Genomic DNA, 27,638 nt, shown 5'->3' with positions numbered 1-27,638 from the left:
ATCATCAGAAGAATAGTTTTATTGTCTACATTGTACCTGAACAAAGTTTATCACAGTTTGACATTGGAATGTTATTGCAAATGACACAGAAACAGCCCTCAGCTGACTGTTCAATTATGCATTTCCATCACAATTGGAATCTGGGCTAGAGTATAATTTCCATAGCCCACAAAAAAGAACTTTATGGAAGATTTACTTGGCGGGAAAATAACCCTTTAAGTTGGATTTTCTTTGGCAGGCGGGGTCAATGAATAAAAATAAAGAGTAAAGCTACAAAATAGATTGAGGTAAATACTACAAAATATATATACACACTGGTTTCAAATTTCACAAATACATCTTGACCTAAAGATGTTCACAAAATACCATTCAACATGGCTGAATGAGCCAATATTTGCTCCGTTTGGTTTAGAGACACCCTTTAAGTCCACATATAGATGTGTGGCATCAGCAGTCATTTGCTTCATCACAGTATTGCTCAATCAAGAAATGATCACAATAAGGCCAGAAAAACAGGTCTTCTGTTTCTGATTTCGTGGTCATTTCAGTCAGGTCATGTCAGCTGTACAGCAGCCTGTAACAGTATTTCAGAACATCATCGATTGCTGCCAACACCTATCAAGACTACACTAAACATAGTTAAATAGGGAAGAACATTTTAAATAATTCAATTGTGCCTCTTGTCCTATAATGTTAATTGACTTGATCTAAACGTAATCGCATCACTATTTTTGGTTAATATTTGGCACTTGTGTGTATATTGCAAATAAACACCTGAATAACTCACAGCCTTTATAAAAAAGACATGACTCATTATGACAGAAAGAAGCTACATGTATCTAACATCGCCGCCTAATACTTTTAGCAGCTGCAACATAAATATCAATGGGATTCAAAATTTCAATGAATCCTAACAAAAGTCTCTTTCTGTATTGTACCTGGCCAGTTATAATTTTGGAGAAAAAGTGGGAAGTAAATGTCGTTTGCTCCAATCCAGGGTGGAGAGGGTAAAGTTACATAAGAGTACAAGTCTTGCTTCCCTTGTCCATATCGACTCTCCCATTGGCATGGTTATGGTCGTATGTTCCGGCAACTGCTGCTGCTACTCCTGCCGCTTTGAACTTCTTCTTCATCGGGGTCGAGAGCTGGGTGGTTTTCCATGCTCCTGGAAACAGAAAGAAGTAGCAGCAGTTCATACGAAGAAACAGGTATCAGCTGGGTTCTTGGATTCATACGAAAAACCGCATAACGCAGGTTTTTACTGGTTTTTTCCACCATTGATCAGACATTTAGTTTTAAAGATACAGTTCGCTCATTACTACATGCAACTCCCACCCCTTTCCCATTTATTCAACATAACTTGGAAATAATAAATATTTTCAACTGAAATTTGTCTTATCTTTATAGTATCGCAGAGCTGCTTACTTCAAAATTTTTTAAGGTGTACATGATACATGAACATGAAGTCAAATGGCCAAGTGGAAATTTGGCCACTGTACAAATTAAGCAGTACTGTGTTAAAACTCAAGTGAATCTAATGTGCTTGAAGAGAACAATTAAAAAGTTTGTGTCCAGAGCAAAATGTGAGTGCTGAGAACTGCAGGCACTTTCACAAACAGAAAGATGTAAAATACATAACTGTTTTTTTCAGATGGATCGACGGGGGCTTTTGGGATTCATGTGTATCACTCAGTAAGAAGGAGTTAGGGGAATTAGGGTGCTAGAACTACCAAGAAAAAGACAATACCATGCCCAGGATATAGGATCTATTGAACAGAACAGGCAGACGATTGTTGTCTTGTCAGTGAAGGTCTCGTCTTTTTTTTATCCTTTCCAGGAGCATGAGGTGCTGCGGGTGTGGGGATGGAAGCATTCTTCATTCTTTTCTCGGTTTCCACGGAGATCGTCTGCCACTTTTTCACTCCGCTCAGCATTCCAGCCACATCCGCAACTGTAACAAGTTTGTTATTTGAGGTGGCACCGATGTGGTAATCAAAACCATATGGTAGGCTATGTATCTTGATTCCATAACATTCCTTTTTCAATTTTTATACCAATTCTCTATACAAACTATTCTTTAGGACTAATGGATGACTGAATATGCTTCGGAAACAGAGGAATGTTTCGAAGGCTTCCAAACAAACAATAGTGCATGCTCTTGAAAAGATAGCATGAGTCAAATCGGGAGAATACATTCAAATTGAAAGTTCAACTAGGTCGCCGAGGAGTTTGAAAGGGTAGATTTTCAGTTGCAGTCAAAATTTGCGGGAGGTCACATCGTCACCAAGAAAGTGGTCGAATGTGAAGAAAGGACACACAGACAGAAAGGAATTCAGACGTGAGGGTGGTGAACAGAAACTTAATGATGCACATGCAGGTGAACACAGATAGAACTTAAGGAACATTATGGAATCAGCAGCAACAGAGCTGCCTACCTTGAGGCCAGAAAACAAGTGTAAACAGGCCTTGCATGAGTTAAACTCCCCCCCCCCCCCAATGTGTAAGGGTAGGCAGCCCTGCAGCAACAACAGAAATCAGCCCACAGGCCCTTGAACATTGCTTTTTACAGTGCTCACAGAACCTGTTAATCATAGTTTGTTATGGGGTCTTCTGATACCGATTATTGTGCTTAACATACCGTCAATTGAGTCAACTCCTGCATAGAATATTGCAGAAGATTAAATCTTTATCACTCATTTTCATTATACATTCTGATTTCTATCTTACATGTCTCAGAAAACAAAAACTGTCAGGATAATAACACAAGAAACCAAATTCAGAACTTTAACAACAAATTGAACACAAAGATGTAAAAAATAGATGCAAATCTAATTAACGAACACTCACCTTTATTAGGCTCATTGTCTGACTCGTTTTTGGTCTGAAGTTTCTTCTTATTTGGGGGCCGATTCATGCGATACGGCTGTGTCATGTGGGCGTACTTGACTAGCGCCTCCTTTAGGTGATGATCCTCTTCAAATACGACCTGTTCACCCATCTCACCAGATGACATGTCCGAGTTGAGGACTATGACACGTTTCTTCTCCTGATGATCCTTGCACAACCATAATATTTTACCACTGGGCAGCAAGCATCTACATGAAAATTTGGATGTGTAAGGCTTAGTCTAGTATAAAGATTAAATAACTACAAATTTGCTTCTTAATCTTCACTGAGAGACACTTCACTGAGCTCCTTCAATTCACGTTAAAATAATGACTGTTATTGGCATGTCGTTGGAGGGCAAAATGAAAGTCTAATATTTTCATAGAAACTTACCTCTCTAAGTTGCCCATCTTTCTTTCTGGGTCATACCGCCTGACCATGTTTTGACAGCGAATGTATGAAGCTTTCAATTCCGCGTGGACGTCACCAGAGACGCTCTGGAAAAAGGAATTTGCGAAAGTGAACTGGTAGTTTGGAAGATGCCAAATTTATCTGTCTCGTCTCTTTAAAGATTCAGAGGAGGAGGAGTGTGTCTTTTTTGCATTTGAAGTCAGCATCCAATTCTTATAGGAGATTTGAATAGCTGTCTCAACATTACACTCTCAGTTCAGCCTCTGTCCCTAGTGTTTTGGCCCTGGCATCTTGATCCACAGGCAAGGTCGTTCTGGAGATAACCTCGGTGCTGTAGACCGCCACTCGAACCATTCACACCATAATATTTTTTATCCTGTTTACAATAGAGGCATAGGGATTTCCACATGATTACATGTATGAGCAGGTCAAAAAGTAATCCTAGCTGAAATCAGACCTCAGGTCCTTTGGTATGCATTATAAGGATATCAAAGAAATGGGGAAGGCTCCTTACCTCTCTAATAAAGGACATGTACTTCTCACCCTTTGTTCCACCAAGACAGTTGAGCATGATGCCACTGTGCTTGAGGATGTTGTACATACGCAGCAGATATGGCGCAACCGAATTGATGAACATGACCTTGCGTTCAGATGAAACGTTGTAGTCAATGCTTGTGCTGCACTCATGCCAACCCTGAAGTTAATAATATGGTCATGATATCAGCACAAAATGATATCACTGTTCATTTACTGAACTGAAAGAATTTCATTTCAGCTTTGAAGTGTGGGATTTGATTTGAATTGAGTACCAACGACTAATCAAGCATCTGGTCTATCTTTTGAAGACTGACCTGGTCATGTTCACAAAGAATCCGGAAGCAGAACTTGGCATCTCGCCAATCGTTGCTCAGAGCGCCGCTGTCATTGACAAGCGTCTTTTCTCTCTTCATGGAACTCTTGGGCCGTGCGCTTTTTTTACGATCTTCTGATACTACTCCGTCACATTCCTTCACTTCAGAGACATCGGCATTGCATTGTGGTCCGATGCTAAACTTGTCTGAGCATTTCTTCTGCTCTGAAAGCCAAAGTCATTTTTATTTTATTTGAGCATTTTTTACAAGCATGTCATTTTATTTCCCAATGTTTGCTGACAAATCTTATTGAGAAATGTTCACAGACACTGCACTGTTTATCACCATATGTGACTCGTCACACCAAAACCAGGCGCATGTCGCACAGAAGATGAGCCTAAATGACACCAGAAGATAATGGGAGAAATTGATGTGCTCATATTTCACAAAAGGCAGACAATAGAGAAATGAACAAACAGTCCGTCACAACCTGCCAAGCTCAGAGCGACATGCGCCTGGTTTTGCTGTGACGGATCACATATAAGACATGAACAACTGCTAATTGGTTATTACAAGTCAATTTCAGTGCTAATCAGAATGCCCCTTCCTAAAATTCTCACCTTCCTTTTTCTCGTCAGCAAAATCGAGGACGAATATCCGTGGATAATATCCCTCTGTTGGGAAACAGGTCACCTGACGCAAATACTTCCGCTGTAACAACTCGTACTCTTCTTGAAATACAATGTTATTGTTAGAAACAGACGACTTCAATCCAGCCCTGGGAAGTCCCCGTGCAACTTTCATGGTTCCACCAAGACCAGGCTTGATGCCATCAGGGAGATATGCCTTCAGCTTCGTCACTAATTTACTGAAGGAATTCTTGCTCTCTTCCTGGAAGTTTATTTTCGGCATGGCGTTCGGGTCATTCAGATCATGTTTTTTCCTGGCAATGAGCATTCCAATCTGTGAATAATACAAGGAGACGTCAAATTAGACTAAAACAGCACTGCACTTAACCAAACAATATCAAACATGTGAATGTTGCTCAGACAAATATATGTGCAGTCACATGATCCATGTCCTGCTAAAGTGTATAGTTACATATTTTAGTGGAATCTGCATACGGATCCTGATTCTGTACTTGCTTGTACTCCTTGACAACTTTGCACTGTATAGTTTTGACTTACCTCGCCATGTTCCCACTCATCACCTTGTCCTACCGAAGCGAATATAACAGGCTTGTTCATGGTCGTCACAGCAAACCTCAGCTCCATCATACAGTTTACTGAGTTCTTGTACTGGAAGAAAATACATGCGATTTAACCTTAAGCCTTTTTTGAGAATAATCGGAAAATATAATTTACTCAAATAAACTAGATGATGGATAGGCAAGCCTCATCTTCACAAAGCCTTAGAGAAATCTAGATTAATCTCTAAAATCTTTGTTGCTTCCAAGTCTGTCATTCAGATGCATTGACTTAACCCAAAAGGAGACGGCAAAGTGTTTTCCTAAGCAACCAACATTTCAAATTCAATTTCTACCTGTTCGCCAAAGATAAATCTGCTCTTACCTCTCGGGACACGCAGGCCACCACCACATCAGCATACTTTATTCCGTCACTGATGTCCTCGAACAATCCCTTGGCTCCCGCCTGTTCGATGTCCAACCAACACGATATCCCAGCCTCCTCGAGCTTTTTTTTCATATCGCGTGGATCGACCCAGCCAAGTGTGTTGTCGTCTTCAACTCTGTAACCATGCTTGATGGCTTCGTTGGAATTTGCCCAACAGTAGCTCAAAAAGCACTGGGGGAACTTTTTCTGAAAGTAAGGCTGACATTTTCAGGACTGCATCCCCAATAATGACAAAGATTATCTGTGATGGGCCTAGCTGGCCAGTGGCAAGAGAATGGAGTCAAACTGGTTTACCACAAGAGTCTAATGACTGGGTGTGTGCCATGCGTATGGAGGCAAAGACCTCATTTTCAAGACCACCAAACAGTTTTTATTGCCTTCCATTTTCAAAGCATCATTACATATCTCACCATGATGGCAATCAGTCAGTGAGATCATGCGAAAAAACAACTAATTACCAAATTCAAACCAAACTACATGACTGTCAGTACACACATCTCTTCAGTAACCAAGTTTATTTTTGGAACACCTTGTATAACTAACCTCAGCAGCAGCTTTGTCCAACTTGTCCTTGACCTTTGACTTCAATTCTTTCATTTTGACCTCATAGTTATCAATTCTGGTAAAATTGATGTAAACCTAAAAATGAAATGGTCCAGGGACCATGTGGTCACCTCGGGTAATGTAGTCCATGTCATTTGTAGTGGATATGGGGAGAACAGTTTCTGGCTAGTATAACCATTGGCAGTGTTTTGTTGGTTCTGACATGTCTAGATATCAATTATCATTATCATTATTGCCCTGCGATGACGAAACGTGCTCCGCTAACAGACAACGACGACGGACGACGGACGCCACAGTATCGCATAAGCTCCCCAGAGGTGAGCTAACAAGAGCAACATTATAGCATTAGGATATCATAGAGCTTAGCAACCATCATATCAATAATGTTTTGATGTCTTAAATATTCTGCATATTGCTCTTTTCGGAGTACCATAAGTGCAGATGATGAAGCCAAAAGGTTTATATCATACAGTTCGACAACTCACCACGTCACTGACAACAAACGCCATCTTTCCACCTGTCACGCCTCTCTGCCAATTCATGTTCTGTCCGCTGCCGCAGACAAGAAATGGCTTGCCGAGGGTGTCGCGTGCGTACAGGAAGAGATCACACAGTTGGTAGTCTGCTTCGAAGGCGTTTGACATGCAGACAATCAACATCTTACAGTCCTTCAATCCGAGAGTCATGTCTTCGACACTTGTGTTGGCGTTGGGGAATGTACTGAAACCGAACAGAAACTATCAACCATGGAATACTTGAAGTGATTGAGTGATTCATCTTTGCCACCATTGATAAAAGGTGTTTATGAAGTCTTGACCCTGCTCATTATGGTTCTTCTACGGTCTCTCTAAAACAGCGCACCTGTCAAATTGGCCTCTGATATGATATGATATAAAGGGACGCTTCTACTTGACCACATGCCTCAATAAACTCGCAGAGTTAATTGATTACCTTGGTTTCATCACAACATGCTCCAATTTTAAATGAGGATTACTTGCCATATACCTACACTTTATAGCCCTCTTTTTCTATATCAGCCTTCAGTCGTGTAGGGCACACAGGGCCTCCACCATTTACCGCAAGATCCTCACTGCAATACAGCATGAATACATCTGTTGCCATTTCCTGGCGCAAGTCGCGCAGCAGCAGAATACTAGCCTCCATCTGAACATCAAAATCCATTGTGCTGTCTGGCGGAACAATTGCTTGTAATTCCGGCATCGAGATCGTGTGGAAGTACTTCCGACATTGAAGATAGGGGGCCTTCAGCTCCATAGCATGGCGGATCAGTGTCGCCTTCATTAACGCTGGGTTTTTGGTTTTCTGCAATAAAATGACAATTGAATGATCAAGTCCTACAGAGTTGTTCTTATAACCGGAGTTAATTTTTGATTGCAACTTAAAATATACAGCAGTCAAGGTGCTGATAAACAAACAAACACATACCTCCTTGTTGAGGCAGTCGGGGCATGGTAGAAACAAATCGCACTGAACACCATTGAATGATTCCTTGATGAGTAGCTCAAACACTTCGTGGATCATGAACACAATATTCTGTGGTCGCAGGCCTTGCACACGCACAACTAATTCCTGGTCACTGGAACAGATAATATGACATCATTTTAGAAAATGAATTGCATTTTACTCTCTATATCTGACAGTATTCATTTCTATTCACTATTTCTGCAAATATTCCAGGACTGACATGCGATGCATACATCAAATCATAAATTTGTCTCTTTTAAAATATGTTGGGGCCTTGATAAGGGCCTTCTGAGTTTGTACGAGCCCAGCAAATCAGAAACGTGTCAAAGTTAATAGCCAATCATTCATGTATGTGTGCAAACTGCACAATTATATGCCCATTCGCCAATGTCGTTGCCTAAAGTCATGAAAACTATTTACTTTGTTTGTCGGATAAGAGCTTGATGACCATTCTTTGAGAGTAGCGACCCCTGCTTCCAGATGCGTGAACTATCAGAGAACTCGAACAGACGGACTTGGGCACGGTTGAACAGGCCAGCAGGGAGGTAGGAAAACTTGTAGACAATCTTCATCTCGCGAATGGAGTCATTCTCGGGAAGAGACGTATCCATCCAATCAATCTGAAGTTTGAGAACAAAAAGGTTTTTGATTAACAGTTCCTGCATTCACAGTGGCATGTTTTCTTCTCTTACAGTGTGAAACCTGAAACTACGACATATGACACTCAATCCCAACTACTCTAGTATCATTTGGATGATGATGACCGGATGAGTCAACAAAAACTTCCAACTCAACTCACCCCAGGTTCTTGCTGAGGTAGCAAACAAGGGACGACATTGATTTTTTCCTCCGTGACAAGCGGGAACGTCAGATCAAATCTCTCAGTCAGCCTGAGCAGCCACTTGTGGAGATCTTCACGTTCCTTCTTCCAGATTATCTTCATATCTTTATGGAAGAATCTACCATCCTAAAAGACAAACAAAATTTTCTCAAGTGGTCAGGCATCGACAAAATTCATGATCTTGTCAAATGGTCAGATGTCGACCTCTTTCAACATGCCGCCTTAGTCATGAGTAAATTGCGCATGGGATGCACAATGCTCCAACCACAACCTACATTGCACGCAGCTGATGCACACCTTTTGCACAGAGGACACAGCGATATCCTGGGACTGTGCTTACCCTTATAGGCGATTCCTTCACAGACACGATACAGGACATCACGTCCACAATCCACTGCGGGTTGATCACGATGTGTTCTCGCAGGAAGTCGTTGTCGAAGTACTGCACTGTACCAAGGTCGTGCAGAAGCTGGATGGCTTGTTTTGTCTGCAAAGTGGGAGCGAGAATGAGAATATGACATCATAGTGAATTGGGAATTGAGTGTCAAGCTGGACATGGTTGTTTAAAGGGACAGATGAAGCTGAAGATTGTGAAGAATTTAAAAACACCTTGGTTACAATGTTTCATAATGGATTATGTATTAGCCTCTTTCTGACCCGAAGTTTTGAAGAGACAACCATAATCTCTTGGGTAGATATGAATGTGTCAACTCAGCACCAACTTTTACTCCACCATCAAACAAGCAGGGGAAGGACTTATGATAACACCAAGAATTGATAAAGACTAGTCTTTATTATCTCTTGATAACACTTACATCCTTCTCATCAAAGATACCAACTTCGAGAGCATGAGCTTGTAGGTCGCTCCACTTCATAATGCTTGTGTTACGCCGATTACTGAAAAATAGCCAGCAACGAGTTAGTTCATTTGCGCATTGTGCTAATATCCCCCAATCAGCCTTGAACTGGCCAATTGTAAGATAACGTCTTGAATAACAGAGTCGAGAATTTGATCAGGCACTTTGAATCACCAGCTTGTTTATAGGGACATATGTCATTCAGCGCATCACAGTGCATCACAGTGTATCACAGTGTGTCACAGTGTTCAGAACTACATGAGAACCGCTAATGGGTGTTCAAAATATCAACTTACTCCAAGACCTTCTTCTCCAGGTCCATCCAAATCTTCGGTACCCTTTCTCCCATGTACTGCTGGCCAAGCGCAGACTCAAGTAACTCCTCCTGTAGCTCTCGAATACCCTGAATAATGAATAAAATAAGATGACACTCAATTTAAGATTTCAACAATGACCTGCGAATATACATGCATAATATACCTGCACTAAGCCAATGTTTATTTCTATTTTCCTGAGCCGCAAGGAAATTCAATGAACACAGATCCTCAAACCTTTACCTCAAAGCTTTTGTGCGAGTCCAGTTCACGCATGCAGTCGTGCCACAATAGGTTTAAGGTGACTTACCGTGCCAGTTATTGAGCTGACAAAATGGAATCCAACAATCTGCTTGTATTGCTTCATCAATTCCTGTTTAGGAAGCTCTGATTTCGCAACCTGCAACACAAATGTTTATAGCTGTAAGCAGTCAAACAAGAGCTAATCGACCCAACACATGTCTGACTTAACACCAGACTTTGATCTCAATCTCTTCAGTCTGCCTATTGGCAAACATAGCTCAACTTAAGTGTCTTGCTCAAGGACACTGGGATTAAACAGTGGTATTTCTCCAGACAGATCATCCTACGTCTTGGTCAACCCTGGTGATCTAACCACTATGCAACTCACCCACATTGTATTCAATTCGATTTCTATTACAAGTGCAAGCTTTAACTTATCCCCATAGCTTCAAGCTTCTTCTTACCTGATCACAATGTGTCCCCACAATGAAGATGGGTGTATCTGGTGCGTGACATGATATAGAGCTCAACCAGAAATCGAGGCCGGCATGTTCATACCCAAGACGTGTGGTCCAAAGGAGGAGATACACAGCCCTCTTGGATAAAAAGAACTGAAATAGGAGAAGATTATATTACAGTTATCAGCGGCATGGTTCTTGTTTCATCAAAGTGAGGTCAGTAAAGTTGAATGATTCAAAGAGGACGAAAACCGGATATCACCAGGCTGTGTGATGTAGAGCAATCCAGGAGGAGGTTACTTTAAATTTATATTTGATTGAAGATATGCAACCTATATGATTTACCTGATGAGTATTGTAGTAGATGGTCTGCCCGGCAAAATCCCACGTACTAAACGTGATATGCTTATCGTCAGACCGACTCACAGTCCAACTCCCGATGTCGATCCCATCAGTGATGTCTTCGCCAACTGTTGGTTTCGTTTTGTATTCGCCACACGTCAATGCACGCAACAAACTTGTCTTCCCAGCGCCGCCAAGGCCAACGAGCATCAGTTTTGTCCGGTGGCACTCTGTCTCATCTCCGAACAGATATTTGAGGTAGGCTTTGATTGCAATGATGCCCCGGCTGATTATTTCACCCGGCGGCGTTTTCATTGACGGGCAACAACGCAGGTTGATGGTCTCGACGCTTTTCATGCCACCTATTGTTCCGGGAATCGTTTCTAGGAGTGGATTATATTTCAAACTTAGGTGGCGCAGCTTAGTTAACCTTTCAATCTCTGGTGGGACATCATGGATGGCCTGGTTCTCCAGGTATAGGTCCTCGAGTCCTTCTAATTCTAGAACCTCCATGGGAAATCCTCCATCCGCATCTGTAACAAAGACAGAATGATGTTAATATCATTACATTCAATCTGACACTGAATTCGCTTATCCTGTTACAAAACTGCATCTGTTCTTGTAAGCACTTGTTTAATGCCACTGTATCAAATCTGAATCTCACCTCCAGGTTCATAGTCATGCCCTATCCTAGGAACGAGGAAGAACATCTGAGCATTCATGTTGGGCAGCTCCTTGGAGTCCAGCATCCCATTATGGTCAGTATCACAGTCTTTAAACAATTTGTTGAGTTTCTGAAAAAAGTAAAAATTATAGTAAATCAGGCAATACAAATCTCATCAACATTTAAAGTGTTCGAGTATTTCAGTATTTGGTGTGGGGCTATGTGGATTATCTATGACACCTTGGTTACTTTTGTAAAAAAATTCTTCTCATTTGGTATGATGTAATTGTAAAGATTGTATCTTACCATTTCCGAAATAAGTTTCAAGTTCTGTTTCTGTGCAGGTGTGAAGTTCTCCCGCTTGTACCAGTCTGGAGGGAGTATACTCGCCGAATTCTGGAAGCTCAGCCAAGGAATGCCAGAGATATTCAATGTTTTCAAGGTCTTCTTCAACTTGGCAATACTAGGCGTGATTCTACTGATTGGATTGTCGCTCATGTCGAGGATGCCAAGATTCGGCAGGTCACAGATGCTTTCAGGGATGTCCGTGAATTTGCTCGCGCACAAATGTACCCGTGTGAGCTGGTCGGTGTTCAAGGCAACAGGGAATTTCTTGATAGTCGTATCATTCATCCAGAGCTGACGCAATTTCGAAAAGTTGCCAAAATCAGTTGGCAATTCCTCAAGACTGTTGGCATTTTTCAACTGCAGGTACTCTAAGTTGTCAAATTTTGTGAAGAATTTCTCAGGGAGTTTTTCGATTGACTTCAAGTTGAATTCAATGCAGTGTTGGTCAGATTCGTAGGGCGTAAACAATTCTGGTTTGAACTTGACATGTGGCGGCCAAAGCTCACGCTCCCTGGCGTAGAAATGCCCGATGCAGACGTACTCAGGTTCAGCTGGGACGCAGATGATTTTCTTTGGATCGCACCATGAACCTGACTTGATGTCCTGGTCCACAATGATGACTGGTTTCAGCAACATCTCTAGGACTGTTTGGTGCGCCTCCGAGCTCTCCAACTCCATGATGCCATTATGATGATTGGCCAAGATGCTCACAGTTGCAGCGTAGATGGAAAAGATCTGTTGCAGTCGCCAGTTCACCTGTAATTTATTCAAAAAAAGCGTTGAATTATCGCAACAGGTACAACCATTCTCAATACATTGCTCTTATTTGGCATTTTCTGATTAACACAAGTTCATGCACTGGACAATTTCTTCAAAATCTCAAAAAGAGCCATCCCTGCTTTCACAGTCTTACAATGTACAAGAAAGCATTCAGCTTTGAATAATCAAAGGAGGCGATCTTTGGCCACAAACACAAATACATGTATGCAACAAACATACATGTAGTAAAAGATAATCAAGCTCAGAATACCTGCATAACCTATTTTCTCACTGTTCTCAACAAAGCTGGCTGCAGTGCATTACCTGGTGCTTGTTCTGGAGAGAAGTCGAGCTGTTCTGAATCAATTGCGACCAAGCTCCTAACTGAGGCTGTCTTGTTCCAAGTACTGCAAAAGCCCAAGCAGTGGTCAACTCTCGGAACATCAGATCAGGTTCAACTGATGCCTGTACACCAGTGCTGTCCAGGATATGAGGGCTTGTCATTGCTACAAGGTTGTGAGACTCGCCAACTGAAAAAGAAAGACGACAACGCTACGAATGGTGTCTCAGGGAAAATATTACGGTAACAGGTACAATGGCGTCTTTTGCCAAGACCCTAGTGGCAATGGCATCTCATACAAGCAATGCAGTTATACAATTCATTCAACAGTTATGGCAATCAAAGTGTCAAGCCTAAGGTCACAAGTGATGAGCATGTGTCTTTAACTGACAATGTCCTGATTATGGGTCAAATACCAAAAGTAAGACCACCAGTTTTAGTCAAGTTATCTTTGCGGATTTCTGAAGCTATACGAGTTTCTTACCTGGGTAACAAAGTGGATGCACATTTAGTTCCATGAAATTCGCAAGACGTGTCATGTTCGGGTTCTGTACCAACGTTGCATCGAGATTCTGTGGCAGGAACGTGCAGGGGATCATTTCATCGGGAAGCTTATCAGTGGAGTCTGACAAGAGAAGCTCTAAGGACAAGGTAGCAAGCTGTTTTTCCTGAACTGCAAGGGAAATATTATTTAGAAAAAAAATGCACTGACTTATACTCACACTCAAACTTCATTTGTAATTCATTTTCATCTTGACCCCCGTGGCTTTGACACTGTCCGTCCTCAGTATGTTTCACAAATAAGTATAAGATGGTACAAACAATATAAGCATTTCTTCCTAACCTGTGTACAAATATGACTTTGTCTTGCATCGCGTCCCACGCTTGATACAGAACCCCCAGAGATGCTCAACCATATTCGGCTTGATCTGGTCTGGTGCAAACAACGCAGGGGGTGCTACGTCCCACAGATCGGTAGGTTCTGAAAATGGTACAAGAACGAGAATGTTGGTGATTTTTTCATATTCAAAACTCAAATGCTCTGACACGTTATACTATGAAATAGTCCAAGTCTACAGTGTCACCTTTAAGGCCTTATGCCCCAGCACCAGGGATGAAGAGGACTAAGTAAGTAAGTAACAGTGTCACCTGGAGTCTGAGGCTTAAGGCAGTCTGTGATTCAGCGAGTCAGGGAGTCAGGGATGCAGACAGCACCATGTGACCCAAATTTCAGCAATAGGATATCCCATTAAAAACACTTTCATATACAATCATGACCCATCTTTCCAATTTCCTCATTCTTACCAATTCCTCGTAGTTTTGGCAATTCATGTGGAGGTCTTGCGATGGGCCTCACAGCACTAGACTTGGAATCTAAGGTGGTGTACACCACTTCGACATCGGAATCTTTTGGCCTGTATTTTGGCTCAATCACTAATTGGCCCTTCTGCTTGACTTCCTTGACTATGCCAGCGACAAACACGTCCCTATAACGTGTCAGAAAAAGTTATAGCAATTTGCAAAGTAAAATAGTTGGACGTTTTCAATCGCAAAATGAAAAATTTTGAAATGAGGAACATCAACACATGTACAATGTTTTGAAATGAACCCTACATGGTTGCAACTTTAAAGGTTGGAGCCATTTAGGAGGAGAAGCTCGTGCTGGTACTCACATCTCTGTTCTGAGTGATGTAAAATGGTGAGTACTGAAAGGGTTCAGGTGACATTACACTGACCTGGCCAAAGAATACTTACATTCCTGGTGGAGAATACTCAAGCAGCATTCCTGGCTCAAAATCATCAGGAAGATCAAACGTCTGAAAAATTTGTGGAAAGTTTATTCAAAAGGTCAATGGTCATATCTTTAAATATTGATCTAAAGACTTGTCTTTTCTCAAAAGTATGATATGTACCATCAAACACATATCAAAATGCTTCTGACATCCTAACCATTATCGTATTCATTTGGGAGAATGATAAGCTCACAAGTAAGACTCAATGCAGTAATATATACTCACTGCATGACAATTAAGATATCATCTGATTTCTAATTGTGCTCCTAACTGTTCCACATGTGCATGCCAATTTAGGAATAGACAAGTAAACTTTTAAACAGACTTACCGGCTGTCTAGGCATATGCATGCTAATCTTGTTAAGAGCCTCGGATATCGCCTGTGGGAAAGCCAACTGAACATGATACGTTGCTTTAGGTACCCAATACTTGTGGATCACTGCACCATTCTTTCGCACTTCTAGGATCACGGAATCCTAAAAGGTAATACAAAATCAAATGAAAACTTACAAAGAAGTTAGCAATCTGGAAAACCTACAGTTGCAATTGATGTCACAGTTGCAACCGTTTAAGGTCAATTAACAAACAGGAAGAAAAATGGAAAATCAACTTACACCATTTGGTTTTTCATCTTCGAATGGCTTCAGCTTTGACTGTGCCGAATCTATCCCAGCCCAATCAAATCTCAGCCTGAAAAGAAAGTTTGCAAACAGTTCAGTCCTAGGTTAGGTATCCTCATTAGGTATCCTAATTTGCACACCGGACACTCTTTGTCTGTTTAGCCCTAAGACTTACTTGTGGCACTTTTTCCCATCTCTTGATGTATCCAATTTATCTGCTATATTTGCCAAGTCATCTTCATCCAAAGTTGCGCTGACGACTTCGTAGAAGACATGAAACATATCCCCAGTCAAGTCTTTGTTCACATCTGTAATGAAGAAAATACCATCTTTCATTACTGGACGATATCATATCGGTTGGATACTTTCCTACAAACTCTCCCAGCAAAGGTTAATTGTCTGCAATATGAAATACACACTTGCTGAAGTTGGACATAAAAGCCTGTGATAAAACTTCCACTTTTTAATGAAACAAAATCCTTAAAGTGCGGCCTACCTTGGCAGTCACTTCGAATGTAGACAACTCGGTCTTCACCAGGTTTAATCACAGGATTAAACGATGCAATGTGGTACTCCTTCGCTTTAGGCACAACCTGATTTGGAAAAGAAAATAACGACTAAATCTGCTATAAACCCAGGAAAGAAAATGTACTGGAAACACAAAAGTAATGTTCATGAGAGAATGTCCATACCCTGAAGACCTATCCACTAAACAAGGAGAAACATTCCAGTGGCCTTACCTTAAGGACAACAAACTGCTTGGACACATTCTTCATGAAGATGCAACTGATACGTTTATCTCCCCAACCGGATGCCTTTTCAAACATTAGCTTCTTGCGCGGGCTGAAAGAAACATTTGAATAAATGAACAAAAATAAACCAACTTACGACACAAGGCCAAGGTGTATAAGATGTCCCACAGTGGTCTCAAATTCCCTTACCTAATGTGAACGTCTTCACCATAAAGTGTATCTGGATCACGGAAGGCTGACTTCACCTGAAGAGAGGCAGGGAAATAATGTCACGTGTGAGTAAGATGTGGCAAATGTGGATTTTTCATAGATTTTTGTAGAACTTTATTGTGCTGGATCACTCGATCAAAGTTTACGATGTGCAACTTGGCCTAGTTTTGGTTTATTGTTTTAGCAGTGTGTATTCTGAGCAGGTCACTCACCATGTCGACTTGTCCATATGCTTTCCAGACACTTTCTGTTAGAAGCCGGACTTTCTCATACTTGGAATGGAAGCCTACCGCTGGGTAGACTTGTTTAGGCAGACTATCCACTCCAGTCAGGACATACTTTTTCTGTAAACAGAGAACAAATGATAAGTTAAAGTGCAGCACAGGACAGATACTTGGAGATGCAACAGGATAGCAGGTGCTTCGTGAGTAGAGAAATTCACCATTTCTCACAAGGCCACAGCCACTGTCACTATTGAATCAATTTTCTTGCCCGAGACCTTGATTTGTTTGGAAGCTAGTTCCAACAGCAGAGCTCCAAAGTAGGCCTGAACAGTTGTGTTATTTTAAAATGTTTCTAGCAGTCGAGAATATGAAATAGAAAGAATTTACTTCATATCTGTCAGTATGAAGTTTACAGTGGTCTGTGAATTCAACTTTTCAGAAAGATTGAAGACCTGAAAATGCCCTTTATAAATATACAGTATTCTTTCAAGAGCTTTGACCAACAACCTTACCTCTCCATTGTGGGAGAAATATAAATTCTTAGTGCCATCGTCGTTGAAGTTGACACCACATCCAATGACATCTCCAGCCTTCCATGTTACCAACTTCTTCTGCGGATACCCGGACGACAGGAAGACACCTCCATCATCACCATGGTAACCGACTGACCGATCGCGCCACCCGATCTGCTGATCATTGGGATAATTTTCAGGTATAATCCCTAATGAAATTGTCCCCTTTTTGCCCATGTCAAGGATTCCTACAGATATATACACAGAATATACAATGTGTCAGAAATTCCACCAGCAATTTGTTAAAGGCAGTACTGCAGATCTGCTATGAGCAGTGCAGTGTGCGTCTACCTGACCAGACATTTTACTAAACTCCTCTCCAAGCTAAGCCCACCACCTCAGTAACTCCAATTTTGGTTGAATATTGGTTGAAATTTCCATCAAAACAATATTGAACAATTCTATAAGCAGTATCAAATTAAAAACAGGAACGAATGACTCGATAGGTAGTGGACCAATGTTGAGAAATTGTGCTCACCGATTTCGAAGTAGTTGTGCTCTGGTGAGAGAGGAAGTTTGCCAGCATAGAGACCGACTGGTGGTGACATGGTCAGGGGTGTGTAGCTGAAACAGAGAAAACTTAAATTCATCATTTTATTCTACAAAAGAAGAGGGAGTGGTCTTTTTCAGGACGCCGGATAGGCCAGAAATTAGCCAAACAGACATATCTTTATAAGGATGGTCTGTGGTCCTCTCCAAATGAAATTCTCTCCACCGTGAACCTACTTGTACTTACGCAAGAATGCCTTCTGCTTGCCATATCCGTACTCGTCTACTAATGTGGGAATTGAAAAGTGTAGTCATTAGGCCATCCGATGCTGTGTTGTCAAGATCCTTGACTGTCGCCTGCCAATCAAACAGACAGTTGTCAATCCATTTTAGCTGTCATTTAAATCATATTCGAACTCTTTAATTGACTAATTGATCAATGTTATGTTGACCACTACCTCCGAGGAAACTCATGAACTGGGTAAACAGTTCTTTATGTCATCAAACAGACTAGAACCTGTAGAAAACCAATGAAGTAAAAGTCTACTGAGTCACCAAGAGATTTTGTAAAATCTTCACAGCTATATATATATCATGGTCCGACAATTTGCCAACCTTTCCATGTCTGATAATTCACTTGCCTTAGGGGTGAGGAGCCGGACTTGTAGCTGGTCCCCCTTGTTCCATTTTGCGCTTGGCTTCAGGGTGTTTTGGTCAATGTCGACCACTGGCTTTGTGATAGTTGTGACATTTCCAGGGAATATCTGCACGTTGCTTGCTCCGCCAACGCTGTGGAGAAAGGTATCTAGTTATTTGGTACATATAGTTCCGTAACTGCTTCTTTCGCCACAAACCATTTTAGAGTCCTTTTGCCCTGCCCTTTGAATAGGTCAAAAATCCTCAGGGAAAGGCTCTATATCTTATAGCTTATCCAGAAAATAAAGACGTCGTACTCACTCAATCAAGGCAACGTAAGGACCAACCGCAGTCGGAGTGAAGATGTCTAGTTCATTGAAAACAACATTGATGTCTGTGGCAGTCAAGAACATCTTACAGGCAGGGTTGCGAAGATCTTTCAGGACCATTTGTTTCCAATCCCCCTGGCTTGGTCTGAGGTAGCTTTTAACTCTCTGTAATTAGGAGATGGTCTTAGTGTTTTCACCCCTCAACATTTTTACAGGTGCTGAGATGCTGGAGCAGACTCATTCTCGTATGGTTCAGATATGTTAACACTGTGACACCACTACCTTGACTCCAGAAAAGAAACAAGCTACAAAATTAACAATGCTTTTCATTAAAATAAGAATCTAATTGCATCGTAACGGGTTTACAATTCCGATGCACATAAAAGACTTACCCAAACAATCTCCGCACATCTCCGACATATCCCGCAATTCCAGCACGCGGTCACATCAGTCTCGCACCCACATTCACGATACTTTCCGCCGGGGACGCCATTATGATCACAATGGATGCCATCACAGGAACAGTTCTGGCACAGCGTACACACTGTCATCTTCTTCAAAGTCTCTCCAGCGGCAACGATCGGCTTCTCCCACGTGTGATGTGAGCAGATTGAGAAGTTCCCTGGAAGAAGTACGGTAGACATGTTATAAATGATCTTCTATCACAAGCATCTCACGCATCACTGTGTGCTGGAGTCCGAAGAGAGGTGCTGACAGAGACAGCTCAGGACCATGACCTGAGGGCTTGCAGTTTCAGACACAGAACTGTCAAATCAGGATTGAGTGCCACTGAGTGTGACAAAGTCTACCAAAGTTAATTGAAATGAAGCGGATTCAAATGCTTTTTATAATCATCAGGTAGAGAATAATTGAGGTCAATCTCCTCGTAGAGCTCAGTGTTACACATCTTATCGGAACATAAGCCCATTGACTGCTTTACTATCATTCCTACTTACATGGTCCGCAGTCGCCGCCTTTCCTCACAATACTGTAGATGGCACCGATCTGCTTCAAGATAAACTCCAGGAAATCAAAATGGAGGTTGAGAACACTCCACAGGTACTTGCGTAGATCCTTCTTCTCTTCGAACATGCTCTCCTTCCCTGGAGGTGAGATTGTGCGTGCTTCGAGAATGATTTCAGTCACTGTAATGAAAGAGTGAGCTCCTTTTACTCTCATGGACTTTACACAGACAGACTTGCATGCTATGAACAGACTGATCATCTCGACCCCAAAGATAAAGCCTTCAGGCTCTTGAAAGTACAAGGTATAACAAAACCTTGGGAGCGTGACAAGAATGACCTACGTACTGTTCTTCATATAAAGAATCACCTCCACAGCGCCTTGATGGACGACATATCCCTGGGATGACAAGATTTGGAAACGGGCCACGTTTGACACCAGGGCTGCCACACGCGACATCAGATCCCCAGGGGGAGGACACACCAACTTGAAGATGTTACTCGCAGTGTAGAGGTTCTTCTCTTCTTTGCCTTCCTGCCAGTAGTGCTCCTGAAGAAGAAATGAGGGGCGGAGTGATGGCTAAAATAGTGGTGTCTATCCTGAAGATCTGATTTGTCATGTCCCCAACTTACCAATGGCACTGGTGGTTTGGTTGCATTTTGTAGATTGACCGACACCATCTTGTCAATATCCGATGGTACCTCCCTCCAGCAGGGGATGGTCAAGACTGGTCCACTTATCCAGATGAGGCGCATTAACAGGCAATACTGGAAGGAAAGAAATATGTCAGGGGATATTTAGAAAGTTTTAGAAAATGTACTGGCACTGGGATCCACCAGGAAATTGCTATTGTTCAACTGAAAGTCAAATCAAAAGATCAATCGGCAAATTGAGCCATATAAAAACAAGTCTACTTACGTCCGACCCACAAGTCTTCACCAATGTCTTCATCTCGTCCTCAGACAAGCCTTCTATGTCTTGAGTGAGGCAGGGGATAACATTAGTACAACTTGTCATCTTTGTCGTCATGAGGTCATTCATAAGGTCGAAGAACCACAAGATGTTGAGGATGACCAAGGATTCTGCGTCACTGTCTAAATAGATGCATCTTCCCTAGAAAAAACAATTAATGGAAAACATGACCACCTCAGAAACTATCATACTTACCCTTTCGCTTACCGCAGGATTTTCTGCCATTTTCAGCTAAAAATCACAAAAGATATTTATTTATTGGAATTAAGTCAAATTTTACATTACTCATTTCACTTACCATATTATGAAACAGTTTCACCAACATTTTGTCTCGTCTGATGTCACCTGGTTGGATGACTTTTTCGATTTCTTCATCAAACTTGTCCATGGTGATCGCATGGCCATGCTGCTTGCTCAAGGTTGTAAAGACGCTCTCGAAGTCGGCTGGAAAAGAGTAGTGATGCGCTCTACGTTGGCGATCGGCGAGCAAGGTATCGGCAGTAGTTTTGATGAACTCTTGCAGTCCCTGTAAGAACCAATTGAAATGCACGGAATGGCAGGTCAGGAGCAGAATCTAAGAGATTACGTTGCCTGCCCGGCAATCAAAATATACTGATGGCGAGGCTGGGACTTTAGTATGCTCTTCTTACAGTTTTTGGCAAACCCATAAACACCGACAGCTTTACGCTTGTTGTCGGGCAAAACAAAAACCTCTCTTTTGACAAAAATACCCCCCTACAACATGTCCGAAAGATATGAAAAATTGTCCGAAGAAACACTTACGCCAGCGCCATCTATATTGACTGACATGAACTCAATCATTCCCTTTGTTTCTGTGAATGCCTTCAGGTTTTCTACCATTTTGATTGCCTCAGCGTATTGTTCTTGTTGCAGTTGGATTAAATCGTTCAAAGTTCTGAAACAAAGAAGTATGCACTAAAAACTTCATAACAAGAGAGCTAGTGCAGGTCAAAATCCTGCCAAGATGGGTAGGGCTAGGTATCGCAGTCCGGCCTACTCTAGTTTTTGCAAAGATTTATGGGATCTATAAGATGAGAAAGAACTGCAAATTCTCTAACCTCTCCTTTTCCTTGATGAAGTCCTCTAGTTGTTTTATGCCGAGAGATGTAGAAAGGTCAGCCTTCTTCAGCGGAGCATGCTCTCCACCAATTCCAACCACGATGAACCGACATGCACTGTACGTTTTATGGACAGGTGGACTCTGGAAATCGACAAAATGAAACTTGAGTGTTAATCCAAAATTTACTGAAAAATTTAGTCAATCGTGCGAAAAACAAGAATCACACATTTATCTCCGATAGATTCATTTCTAGGCGGGCCTGAAGGGGAGGCCTTTGGGGGGTGACTTCCGGCTGTAAAGGAGTTAAAACAAATCTAACCAATAAAGTCCTCACAACAGCGACATGAAAAAAACCTCACCCTGCCAACGAAGTATCGTATGATGTTGAACACATGGTCTTCAACTGTGTTAGCAGCGGTCGATGAATCGTAGGGAATGACGACAACAGACGGCTCATCAGGAATGATCTTCTCAAACCAGGGCTGAAGACAAAATGAACTAAGTTAGATTTGAAAAATATGCATACAGATTATACAAGGATATAAATGACATAGTGGTTCGACTACTGGGCTCATTATCAGGAGGTCATAGGCTTGACTCTTGGGAAGGATCACCATTGCTTGAGCAAGACACCTAACCCTGCATGTACATTGCTTCCATTGACCCAGTAGCTAGTATAAACGGAAACCACTTGGTTGCCTGGGAAGCTAACCCGTGATGGCCCATCATCCCATCCAGGGAAGTGATATTCCCTTCTTGCTAAATGCTACAGAATCCGGGATAAGCTCCAGCCTGATAAGCCAATAGCCTGGCAAACTTACATGTGTAGGGCTGATTTCTGTCCAAGCAATCCCGGCCCCCAAGTGGTAAAACAACGGCTTGAGGGGTTCTTTCTTTTTCTGTCCGATATAGGCTGTCAGGCTGAATCTTGTGTGCTGTTCCGGACAGACAACTACATGGCCTATATTCTGTGGTACGGCTTTTTCTGGAAAGAACAAGAATTTTGAATCAGTCTTGGGGTCAGACAGGACTGACCTTCAGCAAGACACTTAGCCCATCATTGCTCACATTTCTCAGGTTACGGATTCGCCAAGTAAGTAATTTCACATTCTCAAATGTTTTGGTTACTCCAATATTCCTTTTTTGGTCCAATTTAAAAAAAAAGGAATTTCTTCAGACCAGAGGTAGAGATCTTTCCATTTTGGCTGAATATCTAACCCTTTTCCGCATGTTCAGGAGGAAAAAACACATAAATCTTTCGAAAATCGGAAGTGTCACATATCCCCGTGACGCAAGTGCAAAAGAATGGAGAAAGGATACTTCCAACACTTCATTGAAAAGCAGGCACGCGGTATCATGTGAACCAAAGAGAACAGTGATTAAATCGTCATGTGCTGAGAATTAATCAGTGTGATGTGGCAAACACAGAAACTTAATACATATTGGTCTGTGGAGTACAGAATGCTCACGGGTGTAATACAAGTGACATTATAATTCATGTTCTCGTAGGGAGAAAAGAGGGATGGATATGTGTTTTTCACATTGTATGTATAGCAAGGAAAATTGTCGCTAGAATCAGATGGCAATTTTAATTCAACAACGCATGGATTAATGACTGTAATAAAACTCATCATGTCAATGCCATCGGAGACCGAGGTTTCAAATGTGTTTTCAACGATGTTTGCAAGCTCACCTGAGTCAAGTCAAATGGATTGGATGGCAGGGTAAGGAAAGGTTTTTAAAGTTCTGTAAACCTCTAGATTTTCATGCCTCATTTTTTTGACAATTGACAAATATTTTCAAAAAAATCACAGTTTAATTTTGGCAGATCTGTTTTCTAATCGAAAAAAGTTTTTTGTGAAAATTAAAAAATTCTCATGAAAATTTGGTGTTGCACTACGATATTGAAGTGGAAAGTTCAATAGGATGACCCAGATTCAACCTTATGTTATGTTATTAGAAATGAGACCAGTGTGATGATAAGTTTACCAACCAGAGGGACCAAACTCTTTTCAATACATTTTAACTCACGTTGGAAAACCTCATCAATGGCTGCTGATGCTGAGTCAATAATGAGCTGTTTATTATAAGGTTTAACGAATCGAACGCCAGAACCTGTGCACGTGACCTTGACCCTGATTGTTGCAGTATCCGCCAAATGAGCAAAACAATTTTCGGTGACGTTTTCTAAGCCATCAAGTTGAACCTGAAACAGATCAAAATAGCTTTTTTATCTAACAATACTATAAACCTGGAAATATTTGGTGTGATTTTTAAAAAATAGCTCCACCTGATTATAGAAATTTAATTGTTGTTAAATTTTAAAGTTCTACTCCGTTCGTTCGAAAATTTGAAAAATGACCAATCACATACCTGTTCAATACTGTCAGACTTCTTCATTATTTCCGACAGCCACTTGATCCCGCGATCTGTCACATATCGACATCCAGAGAGATTTATTGTCTCCAACTTTTTGAAATCCCACTATAATAAGAAAAAAATCATTTAAGTAGGCCTACATGGAAACAAATAAATCGAACAATTCAATTGCTGCAGGTTTTCATTACTGTAGATCTGTAAATTTTCATGCCTATTTTCACGATTTACAGTCTCTGCGAATGCCTTCATTTATCTAATCTGTAATCTGAGTCTTCAGCATCTTGGTTTACTTACTCCTGGTGCACGAGCTAACTTGTACAAGACGGCATCTGTGACACATTCATCGCTACCAAGATCGAGATGTTTGATGGCGCCAATGCTCGAGTTTGCCACATCACCCTGAAAGGAACAGAACAGAGGTCATCAGGAAATATAGAATAATTAAATTGCAAAACTGCAGCTGATCGGTTACGCGGTCATTCTAGAGTTCCTCCAGACTCAGTCGACTCAATATTTTGTTACGCGGTCATTCTAGAGTTCCTCCAGACTCAGTTGACTCTCAAGATTTTAAGGGTTGAGCCAACTTACGTACCAACTCACACAGGTCCACCTCCAGACTGAACTCAGCCTGTGATGAGTGATGGAAAACACTGTGAGCTTACCAGAGGGTGGTATCCTTTGACATGGTTTTCTGCTCTCTTATCGAATATTATGCTTGTTCCAACTGAAACCGTAAGGAGATGATAGGATTAGCATGGTCGATTCTGGAATTGGGATCAGGGTGCATTTCAAACTTTATGACCATTTTCAAAAGATGGCTTTCATGGCTTGACATTGGTAAAATAATGGAAACCCAATAAATTGTACTTATTATGAAGTCAGCAAGAAAGGAATGATAGACTATTCAGTTTATACTTGTGCCGATCTCCCGGTTTTCAGTAGCGCCTTCAACCATAATTTCTGGGGAAAGAAAGAATAAAGCAACAAGCATTATTTACAGGCAGTATGGGTATGTAGTGCTGATTAGAAAGAACACCTAACAAGGAGGTAAGTGGAAAACTGATCAGAGCTACCAGATCAGGTTGATTATAAGAGATTTCCCAAGTTGCCATATGGCACATTAGACAAGTCAGTAGGATGATGGGGAAACTGCACAGAAAAAACATTCTAGCTTTCTGATCGATTTGTGCAGCAGTCAATGTTACCCTTCAATTTGACCTCTCTTATCAGGACACATCTCTATTAAGGACAGCACTTGTCTGTCCCGAGGGTGTCCTTGATAGAGAGGTTCTACTATATATTCTGTGGCCTATGATTGACTGAAGGTGTAGCGGATTCATTTATTGATATCATGAATATAAAGTACCGATATGTACCAGGTCTTTATGACAAATCTTTCATAAATTAGGCACATTTACACTTAATCTTATAGCTAGGCCAATTTATTCCCATGAAAGGAAGTCTATCAATAAAATATCATGTTTTCTTGAGAGCTAGGTCAATACTTGGAGCATTTGCTATGGATTGATTTGTAAAGAATTTCATGTGCATCACAATGTGCATGGATACCTTCCTACATTCTTTCGTTGCCAGAGCCTTTTTTATTATGTCTGTTGTTTTAAAAAAATTAGAGATAGTACTGTTCCAAAACTTGTTTTATATTGAGGACTTCTCTTAAAAGGGTCTTAAATCCATACACCTCTGATAAATACGCCTGAATTGAGACCAACCAATAAAAAACACTTTAAGACCTCTTTAATCAGGACACCTGAGATTGCGACCTCTTTAATCAGGACAACTGTGATTGAGACCTCTTTAATCACTTTTCTAAAGACCTAATTGTTAATCCAGATGCTCCAAATAAAGAGCTCTTTAATCTGGACACTTCTGATAAGGACCTCTTTAATCAAGACACCTGTGTTTCAGGCACTTCTATAACGACCTAATTGTAAGTCCGGACACTTCTGGTGTGACGCTCCATATTATATACTACTGGTGTAGAGGTAGAAAATGTCCCCCCCTGGATAAAGTCGCCGGCCCTATTGTATTTTGAGGGACAATGCCAATGGTTCTATCGAGGCCATGACTGTCAATACCTGAGATAATAGGGTTTTAAAGTAGCCTTTGTTCCCTGGACATTCTATCCCAAAGGAAATTTCAAACTTGTACGCATAATATACACTGCTACATAAGCCTTACTTATATATCATTATACAGTAGAATCTCCCTTAGCGGACACCTCTCTATTAAGGACACTAGTTTTGGTCCCAAAATGGTTATTTCCAATCAATTTGACCTCTCTAATCAGGATACCTCTCTATTAAGGACAGCACTTATCAGTCCTGAGGGTGTCCTTAATAGAGAGGTTCTACCGTAATTTCAAGTGGATCTAGTAATACACTGCCAGGGTTTCGAGTGCTCTCTGACAAGTCAAGTCAATCAGCCTTCAGTCAATCATCAGCCACTGAATATACAGTAGAACCTCTCTATTAAGGACACCCTCAGGACTGACAAGTGCTGTCCTTAATAGAGAGATGTCCTGATTAGAGAGGTCAAATTGAATGGAAACAACCAATTTAGGACCAAAACTAGTGTCCTAATAGAGAGGTTGTCCTTAATAGAGAGGTGTACACTAACACTGTATATACTAGTCATACTACACTATGCTATGGAATATATCAAGTAGAGTTGGGACCCTCACCAAACCATACATGCCATATTATAAAGCATAAGTTTTATATTGTGTTGCTCATACCTTTTCCTTTCTTCCCCATCGCTCCTGTTACTTGTGTGAATCCAGACTTCGACAGGAAAGCAGATATCACGCTTTATCAGCTCGTTGGCAACCAAATCCACTCCTCGACCGCCATGTTTCAACAAACTCAGAGATCGGGCGCGGGAAATTCAATTCATTGAGGGTGCCAACTATCGAACGCTTTATTAGCAGCATCAGCAGGGTCGCCCGACTTCTCCGCACCCGTTAGTACGGTACTTTAATAGTCTACCCGCAACCATTTCATGGTTTAGATAATGCTCAAAGAACAATATTTTCGTGCAAGCTCATCTCTGCAAACAGTTGTCGCTTTGGTGTTTTTCTTTCAGTATCTTATTTTTCTAACAAGTACACTATTTTTCATGATTCTTGAATAATTTTTATTCAAGATTTTCATCCAAAAGGAAAGGAATTTTATTTGTTTTTAATGTAGCCTACACAACTTAGTATCCATACGTATGGACAACGTTATTTGGTTCCAGGTTCAGGCTCGTCTGAGTGATATACACATATAACAATAATCACATGACAGTATAATATAATATTATTCTTTGGGGTTTGAGATGTCGATGCAAATATCTGTGGCATTATCGCGTTTCCTCAACTATGACAATGATGCAGAGAACAGGTCACTGACCCATCGGTCAGGGCTCACGTGATCATGTGACGTAGTCGGCCGACTCCAGCATGTGGCATTCAGCCAGTGTGATTATGTAATCACTATTAGCACTTGATATCACACACATATGTATATTATGAAATACAATGTGGTACACTACATAGTCAGATAGCCTGTGTTAAATGGCCCTGCATGCTTGGCAGTTATCATCTTCAAGCTCGATCAAGGA

The 27,638-nt window shown here is 41.3% G+C and overlaps 1 protein-coding gene across 2 annotated transcripts; it reads right to left on the bottom strand.

Annotated features, from left to right (window-relative positions):
- Positions 1 to 4: 4 nt before the first annotated feature.
- LOC135493099 (uncharacterized) lies at positions 5 to 26,875 on the bottom strand. Of its 2 annotated transcripts, XM_064779990.1 has the most exons (55): positions 26,773 to 26,875; positions 24,680 to 24,741; positions 24,312 to 24,416; positions 24,012 to 24,122; positions 23,670 to 23,844; positions 22,460 to 22,623; positions 21,998 to 22,120; positions 21,637 to 21,779; positions 21,341 to 21,473; positions 20,856 to 21,083; positions 20,504 to 20,698; positions 20,218 to 20,352; positions 19,933 to 20,134; positions 19,579 to 19,767; positions 19,015 to 19,244; positions 18,615 to 18,787; positions 18,299 to 18,446; positions 17,905 to 18,014; positions 17,647 to 17,732; positions 17,109 to 17,356; positions 16,585 to 16,716; positions 16,352 to 16,407; positions 16,151 to 16,253; positions 15,907 to 16,003; positions 15,586 to 15,718; positions 15,405 to 15,480; positions 15,120 to 15,266; positions 14,753 to 14,814; positions 14,303 to 14,484; positions 13,842 to 13,979; positions 13,482 to 13,670; positions 12,982 to 13,187; positions 11,857 to 12,654; positions 11,551 to 11,680; positions 10,890 to 11,419; positions 10,551 to 10,697; positions 10,154 to 10,243; positions 9,826 to 9,932; positions 9,488 to 9,569; positions 9,013 to 9,159; positions 8,631 to 8,798; positions 8,252 to 8,451; positions 7,793 to 7,943; positions 7,356 to 7,669; positions 6,832 to 7,066; positions 6,326 to 6,421; positions 5,720 to 5,968; positions 5,336 to 5,446; positions 4,769 to 5,111; positions 4,149 to 4,372; positions 3,812 to 3,991; positions 3,280 to 3,383; positions 2,848 to 3,095; positions 1,748 to 1,951; positions 1,032 to 1,165 (listed from the first exon to the last, which is right to left on the bottom strand). In XM_064779990.1, the coding sequence occupies exons 1-54, from the start codon at positions 26,789 to 26,791 to the stop codon at positions 1,767 to 1,769; spliced, it is 9,339 nt and encodes a 3,112-aa protein (XP_064636060.1). In that variant the 5' UTR covers positions 26,792 to 26,875; the 3' UTR covers positions 1,032 to 1,165; positions 1,748 to 1,766. The 2 variants fall into 2 exon arrangements, with proteins under 2 accessions (XP_064636061.1, XP_064636060.1); XM_064779991.1 differs by lacking the exon at positions 1,748 to 1,951 and having other exon boundaries at positions 5 to 1,165.
- Between the last annotated feature and the right edge of the window lie 763 nt (positions 26,876 to 27,638).

Source organism: Lineus longissimus, chromosome 9 (assembly GCF_910592395.1).
Source record: "Lineus longissimus chromosome 9, tnLinLong1.2, whole genome shotgun sequence".
Lineage (NCBI taxonomy): Eukaryota > Metazoa > Nemertea > Pilidiophora > Heteronemertea > Lineidae > Lineus > Lineus longissimus.
The sequence above is the reverse complement of the archived record's forward strand: the minus strand, read 5'-3'. Positions and strand labels throughout refer to the sequence as shown.

Bases quoted from the DNA above. Each gene is read 5' to 3' on its own strand.
- LOC135493099 (XM_064779990.1), bottom strand. The intron at 17,357-17,646 runs GTGAGCACAATT...ATATATCTGTAG, and splicing joins GCACAACTACTTCGAAATCG to GAATCCTTGACATGGGCAAA. The intron at 16,717-17,108 runs GTAAGGTTGTTG...CTCTGTTTACAG, and splicing joins ATTTCTCCCACAATGGAGAG to AAAAAGTATGTCCTGACTGG.